The sequence below is a fragment of the Polypterus senegalus genome, chromosome 15 (assembly GCF_016835505.1).
Source record: "Polypterus senegalus isolate Bchr_013 chromosome 15, ASM1683550v1, whole genome shotgun sequence".
In the NCBI taxonomy this organism is placed as follows: Eukaryota; Metazoa; Chordata; class Cladistia; order Polypteriformes; family Polypteridae; genus Polypterus; species Polypterus senegalus.
The window spans coordinates 21,478,185-21,488,527 of NC_053168.1; the positions used below are offsets into that span (position 1 = coordinate 21,478,185).

The 10,343-nt window shown below is 45.3% G+C and overlaps 1 protein-coding gene across 1 annotated transcript in view; it reads left to right on the forward strand.

Annotated features, from left to right (window-relative positions):
- The window catches only part of macf1b (microtubule actin crosslinking factor 1b), a 120,292-nt gene that overhangs the window by 57,734 nt on the left and 52,215 nt on the right, over positions 1–10,343 (forward strand). Inside the window, exons 22-25 of the mRNA XM_039737570.1 lie at positions 3,196–3,351; positions 7,250–7,456; positions 7,583–7,702; positions 9,747–9,916. Coding sequence (XP_039593504.1) covers positions 3,196–3,351; positions 7,250–7,456; positions 7,583–7,702; positions 9,747–9,916 — 653 coding nt within the window. The remainder of the gene's footprint in view (positions 1–3,195; positions 3,352–7,249; positions 7,457–7,582; positions 7,703–9,746; positions 9,917–10,343) is intronic.

A 10,343-nucleotide genomic window follows, 5' to 3' on the forward strand; every position in this document is an offset into this window, starting at 1 on the left:
GGAAAAGGATGCCCAAGTGTTAAAGTTAGATCGTCTGGTACTCTTAATCTTGTGCTTCTTCTTCTCATCCTCTTGAATTTTTATAATACGAGGGGAGACCCAAAAATTCCCAGACTCGGTCAGTAACACAGGAGTGTAGGGTGTAGTCATGGACCAGGCCGCTAGGCACCGTATCGTATGCCTACAGTCTTCTTACTCAGTCTGCCAAGCGGCGTCGTGCCAAGCTGACTTTTATTCTACAATCGCGTGTGTGAGACTTCAGCGAGACTGAGAGATCGACAGGCAGCGGTCATGCAGGCATTGCACCGCTCAGTAGAGGTGAGTGGAGAGGAGCTCTTGATCTACCACCTGATCTTCATGCCTGCACTGACCTGTGGCCACGAGCTTTAGATAGTGACTGAGAGATCTTCATCGTGGATACAAGCGGCTGACGTGACCTGCCTGTGCGGGTGGTCTGAGCTCTGCCTTAGAGACAGCGTGAGGAGCACAGACGTTCAGGAGGAAGACAAAGCAGAGCCACTGCTCCTCCACAGAGAAAGGAGCCAGCCGAGGGGGATCGGGCATCTCACTAGGACACCTCCTGGACTCCTCACTGCAGAAAGACACCTCAGGGCTGACCCAGGACATGCTGGTCAGGGAGCGCCTTGATATCCCCTCAGAGGAGTTGGAAAAAGTGGCTGGAAGAAGAGACACCTGGGCATCCTTCCTTAGACTGCTGCCATTGTGAGCAAAGCCAGATAAGCAGCAGAAAACGGATGGCGCTTTTAACTGTTTGACTAAAACTCATGCCAGTCTAGAAGTGGCACCATTCCAGTTCGCTGTGACGTGTCCCATGGAGTCGTCCCTCATCACTTTTCTTGTTTTCCGTATGAAACGCCTGTGGGCCTCGCTCTGAGGCTTTGTTTGCTGCTCCTTTTGAATTTTGTTTTTTTCTGAAGATCTCCTTTTTTAGTTTTATTTTGATTAGTTGTTTCATAATTGTCAACCATTTTCTTTTAGTCTTTTTCTTGTATTAAATATGACCTCTGCTTGTTTAGTTCATTTTCCCCAAAGTTTTTACTTTCTCGTATAAAGTGTAGGGAAAGTATTGCAGTCATCCAAAGATTCGATGTTGAGATTTTGATGACTCTCGATGTTTTAGACCTCCCTGAGTCTGAAAAGCCCATTTTTGGAATTATGTGCGTGTGTGTGCGTGTGTGTGTGTGTGTGTGTGTGTGTGTGAACACGATAACCTGAACACGTGTTCACTTTGGTCAACCAAATTTTACACACAAGTATGAGGTACAAAACACAGTAGTAGGGAACACCAAAAGGAGAAGTCAAAATCAGAAAATGGAAACAAAATTGCTGTCCCCAACGTATTTATACTGGAAATTTAAATGATATCAGCGGAAGCGCCAATCATAGTCACAAGAAAAGAGCAAAAATGGCATTCCATAGAAAAAAATAAAAAGTAACAAAAAAACAACTTATTTAAAACATTACCAAATCCAAAAGCTAATTACAAAATTGAAATCTTCATAGCAAAAAAAAAAACAAACGATTAGTCGTCCCTCCAGATTCACAAATTTGACATTTGCTTTTTCAGTTATTTGCAAGTTGGCCATAAACTATTAATTGGAAATATTTTTTGGAACACAGAAATCACAGAAACTCACAGACGCCACGTAAGACAAAAATATACAAAGAATACTGAAAACAGGTGGTGTCCTGTAAAATCATACAAAGTGTAAATATTAGCGATAGTGAATGTGTGTTTACAAACGCGTGCTGCACCTTCAATATTAAAAGTTATTTTTGGTAAACGTGGGATCTGCGCCAGCGACCTCCGCACTTTACTGCTCTCTTAGTTATTTAGCAGGTCTCACTCTCTCATTTACTCTCTCTCTCTCTCTCGCTCACTCTCTCTCTCGATCTCTCACTCTCTCTCTCTCTCTCGCTCTCTCTCTCTCTCTCTCTCTCTCTCTCTCTCTCTCTCTCTCTCTCTCTCTCTCTCTCTCTCTCACTCGCTCTCTCTCTCTCTCTCTCTCTCTCTCCTCTCATCTCGCTCTCTCTCTCTCTCTCTCACTCGCTCTCTCTCTCTCTCTCTCTCCTCTCTCTCTCTCTCTCTCTCTCTCTCTCGCTCTCTCTCTCTCTCTCCTCACTCGCTCTCTCTCTCTCTCTCTCACTTTGCTCGCTCTCTCTCTCTCTCTCTCTCTCTCTCTCTCTCTCTCTCTCTCTGCTCTCTCTCTCTCTCTCGCTCTCTCACTCTCACTCGCTCTCTCTCTCTCTCTCGCTCTCTCTCTCTCTCTCTCTCTCTGCTCTCTCTCTCGCTCTCTCTCTCTCACTCGCTCTCTCTCTCTCACTCGCTCTCTCTCTCTCTCTCTCTCTCTCGCTCACTCGCTCTCTCTCTCTCTCTCTCTCGCTCTCTCTCTCTCTCTCTCTCTCTCTCTCTCGCTCTCTCTCTCTTGCTCTCTCTCTCGCTCACTCGCTCTCTCTCACTCTCACTCTCTCTCTCGCTCACTCTCTCTCTCCTCTCTCTCTCTCTCTCTGCTCTCTCTCTCTCGCTCACTCGCTCTCTCTCTCTTGCTCTCTCTCTCTCTCTCACTCGCTCACTTACTCTCTTGCTCTCTCTCTCTCACTCGCTCTCTCTCTCTTGCTCTCTCTCTCGCTCACTCGCTCTCTCTTAGTCCCCCTTAGTCTTACACTCGGTACGAGAGACAACAAGAGACAACTGACCAGAAGATCTAAGCACTCTGGATGGCTGGTGTAAAACACACAATTCAGATAAATAGGCAGGAGCAAACCCATGTAAGGATTTAAAAACTTGCAACAAGATTTTAAAATCATTTCAAAAACTGACAGGCAGTGTAAAGAAACTAATATTGGAGAATTTCTTGCCCCAACCAGAAAGCGAGCGGCAGCATTCTGGACCAACTGTAACTTCCTAACAGTGAAAATTGGGCCTAAACTGTCCTGGCATGCGTGATTACGAGTGGGCACTCTGTTTAGTGTGCATGCCAGTCCTGCTTTAATTCTGTTCTGGAACAGGGCTGTGATGGAGTCCGCCTTGACTCGCGTTTCACACGCAGATGTTTCCAGTTTAACCGTCCTTGTCACGGTCAGGTCCAAACCTTTTGCCTCCCCGAGTTAAATGAAATCTTTTCCTGTGAATGTAATGATTGCCCGTTCTCTCTCTCTTTGATCTCAAATTAGATGAAGCTGACTGAAGGACTCACAGTAGCAAACGAATTTCACAGCAGCATCCAGGAGCTCCTGAAGGCCATGTCTGAGACCGAAGAGACGCTCAGGACTTTGTCACCAGCCAGCCTCATCCTGGACAGGGTCAGCGGGCAGCTGCAGGAGCACAGGGTGAGTCAAGGGCACCTCTAGTTGTTAATTCTGTGTGCGGGTCTGAAAGTACGTAACGCATGGGCACACTGGGCAGTCACCCGGGGGCTCGAAGCTAATCGGTGTATGTGGTGACTTGCTGAGTGGCTGTGTAAGTAGGGACCCCAGTGCACTGCTTTGTCACCTATAATGCTGTGAAGACAGCCCTGCTTGGATTCCCTCACTTTCTACACATGTTATTGAGTTGTAGATTATATTTTAAATTATTTGCCCATCACTCTACATTCCATAATCTATAATGACAGTGAGAACGTATTTTCAGAAAGGTTTTGAATTGATTAAAAATGAAAACTGACACTTCTCATTCATAAAAGCATTTGGACCCTTAACTCTGCCACTGCGCCCTGCCCGGGGTTTATTTCCTCCCTTGTGCCCTTTGTTGGCTGGGACTGGCTCCAGCAGACCCCCGTGACCCTGTAATTAGGATATAGGAGGTTGGATAATGGATGGATGGACTCTGCCACTCCGAGCTGTGGGCAGGCACGTCCTGTTTGATTGGATTTTCCTTAAGATCTTTCTAGAACTGGCCTGGAGTCCCCTTGCAAGCAAACTCATTTGACTGGCCATCATTTAGACTGGCGCTCGCAGGCCAACACTTCACGCTGCAGGTCGGGACAGAAACCAAGCCATGCAGTTCCTGGCACTCTCTGGAGACCTCCGTGATCCAATTGTGGTGAGGCACAGACCAGGGGGGCGAGGGGATCAAACCATTCTGTAAAATTCTGAGTGCTGCCAGGAGCACTGGGGCCTCGGATTTCATGAAGCAGTCAGTGAGGTGATGAAGACCATAATGGCCACTCTAGCAGGGCTTTAGAAGTCCTGTGCTGAGATGGAAGAACCCGTCAAGAGGGTGACCATCACAACAGCACTCCATCAGTCGTAGTGAGGCCCAGACGCAAAGACACATTTGACAAATGTAAGAGAGCATGAGGACGGATTGTCTGACCTGATGAGACAAAAAACTGACCTCTTTGGGCAGAAGTCCAAGCACCATGTCTGGTGAGGTCCAAGCACTGCTCATCACCTGCCTCATACCGTGAAGCCTGGCGGTGGTGGCGGCTGCATCGCACTATATGGGGGCTTCTCAGTGGCAGGGGCTCAGAACTGAGTGGAGGACGAATGCAGCCAAACCGACCGAGAGGGCCTTGAAGAACTCCTGCTGCCGGGTGGGGTGCTGGACCACCTTTCAGTATGACGATGACCTGGAGCTCAGAGCCAAGAAGGCATTTCAGGTGAAGTCTTATCAGGAGCGCCTTTCAGAAAAACGCAAAAGCTAAGGTGCTAGAAGCTGTGTGGGGCATCACTGCATATAGGCGTGTGGTGTGACGTCCTTCATGTGATTGGCAATAAGTGAAACAATGCAAGATGGCAACACACATGTCCAACAATATGCTCTGCCAAAATAAGGATTATGATAATTAACAATAAAAAGGAACTCGAAAAAACATCCCAGAGTGGCCTTAGCGGCTCTGTGAAGCCTACGTCCAGTGCAGTTACAGTGTATGCCAGCCGATTTCTGCCTGTCCAGTGGTTACATTCAGTTGGGCACATTTAGGGTTAACCTTTACAATGTATCAGCCATTGGAATGACCATAAAAATAAACTGCAGTGCATATTGGATTCCAACAGATGGTGCATCACTGCTCTTGAGAATCCTATATACTGTATGCACCTAATGTCGATGATAAGGAATTCATACAAAATGTATTTGCATCCATTCCCAATGTGAACACCCATAAAATTATAGGTGTTTTATACTATTTGAAATTGGAAAAAAACAAATATTCAGTTACAGGATCTGTACAGAAGTTTTTTCAAAACCTGGCAGGATCTAATCAGTAATATTTTAGAATGAGCTCTTAAAGCACAGAGGAAGCAATTCTCTCCGCATTTCTTTTTCTTCTCCATTCCTCTCTATTGGCCTATTAAACTCCTCAATTTAGGTTTGCTTATAAGCCTTAAGCTTTACCCCGTTGGCCATGCTTTCGCTCAGGGGTGGGGGGGCAACTTGTTCTCAGTCCTATTTTTTGTAAAAATTGATCGATTTGTATGGAAGGATTACAATAAAATTCATAAAATTTAAAAAAAGAAAAAAAAAATGGCACATACAGTAACTGAGACAACAAACGGACCCTATAACTCAATTAAGAAACAAAATATAGGAAATAAAAAAAAAAACAACAACCATGAAAGAGTGAGTACTCATCTTACTTGAGTCTGTTAAACGATCTGATCTGCCCTCACTAATGTAGCAAAATGAAAGCAGAAATGACTCCCGTAAATAAATAACAAATTCATTTACATTGGACACACTGGCCTCAAAGAACACCAGTTTGAGACCCCCGCCCTCGGCCCATCTGCCATGTCCTTCTGTTTAACAGTCAATGGTCTGAAATAGAATGAGTATTTCATTCTATCAGTCATTTTTTTTTATTTCCAACCATTTTTTATATATGTAAAGGTGCTTTCATCAGGCTATAATGTTGTTTGTATGCGCCACCTGTTGGAATGAAAAATGCAATGCTTTTATCGTATATACTCACGTATATAAAAATTGATCATAAAATCAGACCCCGACTTGTACGCCAGTTCAAAAGTGCGACACTTAATTTATTTTTATTTTTTTTTGACATCTTCTTGCCTCCTCCAATCTCACATCAGTTTCTCAGACACATCGGATTTTGTTACAGCAGCGCAGTTACCAATTTCTTTCACCACTTCGACGACGTTTAATTTAAAACCAGCTTCATATTTTCTTCTGATTGAACGCTCCATTATAGATAAGGGCTGCTCTTACGATAAAGGTGTGTGAGTAAGTGAGATACACAAATCAATGCAAACGTCACCTCAGAATAGTTTGGGTATTACCGTGTGGTCACGTAGGCACAGTAGAGACAGAGAGAGGTTAGGAGCACACGCTGATACAGCGCATTGGCGCACCCACATAGAAAAAAAAGGCTGTGTGCTCCGTGGCTACTCTCTCAGGTGGGCGGGCGTTAGCATATCATAATCTCTTCGACCAATAGCGTGAGTTTATCCGCATTCGACTTATACGACCGACATTATAAAATACAGGAAATTTTACCTTAAAGTCAAGTCCTGACTTATCCGCGGTAGAACTTAAACGCGAGTATATCCGGTAATTAGTAAACATGACAAAAGACTTGGAATGGCCACGAGAATGGATGACGGCCTTCGTCGCGGGTATTGCCGACTGATCAGATGACCTCCATGCGCTCAGATTTCTGCCGCGACTGGACCGGGCCAGCTAGTGATGACATAAATGCACATCATAAGGCGTAAGGAAAGGACAGAATGAAGCCTTGATGTGTTTATTCATTGAGTGGGAATATCTTACAGTTTTTAGAATAATGTAAGATTTTATACATATATTTTATAATAAAAAAACATATTTTATTTTTGCTATCACTTACATAACGATGATCATTATAATTATTCTTCTAGATATACGTTTCTGTGTGAGACATAAATAAGATCACAATTTAACAGAATGACTCAAAGCAGTCCGACCGGCTGCCGTCTGCCATATTCTGCACCCACCACACACCCCCTTTCTGACTAATAAATGCTAAATTTGTTCCTTCTCTGATTTTTTTTAATGAACTTTTCAGTGTGGTTGGATTTTTGCAGACCTCCGGGCCTTAATTCTGATCCTTTAGTGCAAACTGTTTTTCTTGACATTGCCAGCAAGTAGCTAAGAAAGTCGCGCCAGTCAGGGACATGCAGCTTTCTATTTTGTATGTTATCAACTCTTTTCTCAGATTTGAAATGAAGATCATTTATTTGTTAATGAGATACTTTCGACCTTCATCCCACTTTTCCTGCTCTTTTTTTTCAGCTCTTGGTAACGGAAGTCAATGCCTACAGTGAAAAGATCTCCGCCATGGAGGCCTTAGCGTCACGCCTTAAAGAGTACAGCAAGAAGCAGGACTGTACCGTGGTGCAGAACCTCATGGTGACCGTCCAGGACCGCTGGAGAAAATTAAATCAGCGACTAAATGAGAGGGGGAAATCCTTGGAAGACGCAAAGAAGCAAGCCAAACAGGTATCCAGGGATCAAAATGGCAGCCGGCCCAGGGGGAGCTCATGAGGAGCTTCAACACAACCAGGGGACGTCACACGTCGAGGTTTCCTGGTCCTTCTCAGCAGCCCATGTGCTCTTCTCTTGCAGTTTAGCGAATCGTGGCGTCTTCTCGCTGACTGGATGGTGGAAGTGGAACAGACGCTCGACACTCACAAGGAAATCTCCGTCTCACACGAGGAAATCAAGCAGCAGCTGTCAGAGCAAAAGGTGAGCCGCAGATCCAGTTGTGGTGTTTTATGGGAAAGGTGGCGGTAAAGCAACATGTCGGGCAAAATCACTGAAAACAAAGGGGAAAATAGAGCTGGGCAAACCAGTGATGCAAATCGGGGGACGTGGGGGGCCGAGACTCAAAAGGAGGGAGGGGGACTTTGTTACATTTAATCCTGGATACAAATTAGTGCCCACTTTTATTTCTGTTTTTTTAAAGTCATTGGAAATGTAGAGCCATTACTAATATTCACAAACCTGGCAAACAAAAATGTAAGTCCATGATTGTCCGCGATCACTTACTCACCTAGCAGCGGCCGGAGCTGTCTGTTTTACAACAACTACATTTATTTCTAGAGCACGTTTTCGTACAAATGATGGAGTTCAAAGTGTTTTACAGGATGAAGAAAGAGAAAAACTACAAAATATAAAAAGTAAGATTAGGCAACACAAAGTAACAAACAGTAAAGTAAGAGGACAGAAAAAACAAAAAAAAAACTCTAGGGGCTGAAGAAAAAAAACAAAATCTGCAGGGGTTCCAAGGCCATGAGACCACCCAGGCCAGCCCCCACACGCCTAAGAAGTCCACCATCGACGGCATCCTGGCACTGAGGGGTCTCTTGGAGCACAAACGCGGATATCGGCAGAGTTTCTTTGCAGCCTTTGTCGATTTTCACAAAGTGTTCGACTCAGCTGATCGAGCCGCCCTGTGGGACATCCTGAGGGTTCGCCGGGATCCCCTCGAGGTTGCTGGACATCATGGCCGGCCTGTACACTGGTACTGTGAGTGCTGTGCAGAGTGGAGACAGGACCTCTGTGTTTTTCCCAGTTGATTCTGGGGTTCGTCAGCGGTGTGTTCTGCTCCTACTCTGTTCAATGCTTGTATGGACTGGGTGTTGGGCAGGGTTGTGGGTTTCCAGTGGCTGTGGGGCATCTGTTGGTGAAGAAAGATTCACAGATCTCGACTTTACTGACGATGCTGTGATCTTCGTGGAGTCAATGGAGGCTCTGATCAGGGCGCTCGAGAGACTGAGAGAGGAGTCCGAGTGTCTGGGCTTGTGAGTGTCCTGATAAAAACCAAAGTCCAGGCCCTTAATGACCTCTTCTGCACGGCCATCAGCAGTGTGTCTGTCTGCACAGAGAGTGTCGACCTCCTCGGTGGTGACATCCATGTCTCTGGTGACCCTTCCTATGAAGTCAGTAGACGGATTGGGAGAGCATGGGGGGGTCATGAGGTCACTAGAAAGGGGTGTGTGGCGCTCCTGATATCTACAAAAGGACGAAGGTCCAAGTCTTTAGAGTCCTGGTGCTTCCTGTCTTGTATGTGGTTGTGAGACATGGACGCTATCCAGTGACCTGAGATGAAGACTGGACTCCTTTATTACTGTTGTCTCTTCAGAGATTCCCTGAGTACCGCTGGTTTGACTTTGTGTCGCTCATGGAGTCCTGAATGAGGCACATGACCTGCATTGTGAGGGAGCGTCAGTCACGGCACTACGGCCATGTGGCACAATTCCACAAGGGAGACCACTAAAATGAAGCATCAAAATGTCATTTCAGCAATAAATGCTTCATTAGCAATAAGTCATTATGAAATCAGGTTGGATCAAAAACCTGCAGCCACTGCGGCCCCCCAGGACTGATGCTGCACACCCCTGCTTTACAAGACTTACCAAGCCACAGACTCGAATGAGCGTAAATATGAGGGTCGAACGCATATTGGATTCTGTGGACTAGCATTAGTGTTATAAAATGCAAATCACACTTGAATATCCACGTCCTGATTTCTAAGAAAGCCCTTTATAAAATGAGAATGGCCAACCTGCTCGGAGTTCTGTTGAGCTTCAACTCCATAGGGTCAGTATCACTGAAATCTGATTTGGGGACACAGAGGTCCACCGAGAGCTTAAAATGAAGCTCTGAACACAGAGGTGGGCTACGTGGCTCACGTCGATTTTGAAATATTGTTGCTTTTTACAGCTCGTTATGTTGGTGCGTGAACACGTTTTACTTCCCACTAACATTTGTATGTTTGCTTTCTCAGGAATTTCAGAAACTGCTGAGATCCAAGAGGCCCGTCTACGAGGCCACCTTGAAGAGCGGGAGGTCTTTGAGAGAGAAATCTCAGTGTCCCGCAGATAAGCAGCAGCTGGAGGACATGTTGGCTGAGCTGAGGGACACGTGGGACACAATCAGCGGAAAGTCAATGGAAAGGTGTGAGGAGCTTTATGTCCATCTTATACATAAAGCTCAGAGTGTGTGATGTGTCTGTCTGTCTGTCTTTATACAGTTCCACTCACTTGGCCCAATCTCAACAAAATGTTGCACTCATGGCTCACTTTGTCAGAACTGACTACTTTGGAGCTCAAAATTTTCCTTTTTCCTACAATGAGTTTTGAGGGCAGTGCCTTTTCCTGGATTTTGGGCACTAAAATAAATTCAATTAATTTTGTAAAATAAACTAAATTCATTTTGTGTCTTCTATCACCAAATAGAAGTAAAATAGTTCAGCCTTAAAATGACTTAATCTGGGCAATGCCAGGGGCTGCTGCTAGTCTGTAATAAACCTGAATCGGCCGTTGTGACCAAAGAGGCAGCTGTAAGTGCAGGAGAGGTGGCTGGCCTGACAGAATATAATCAG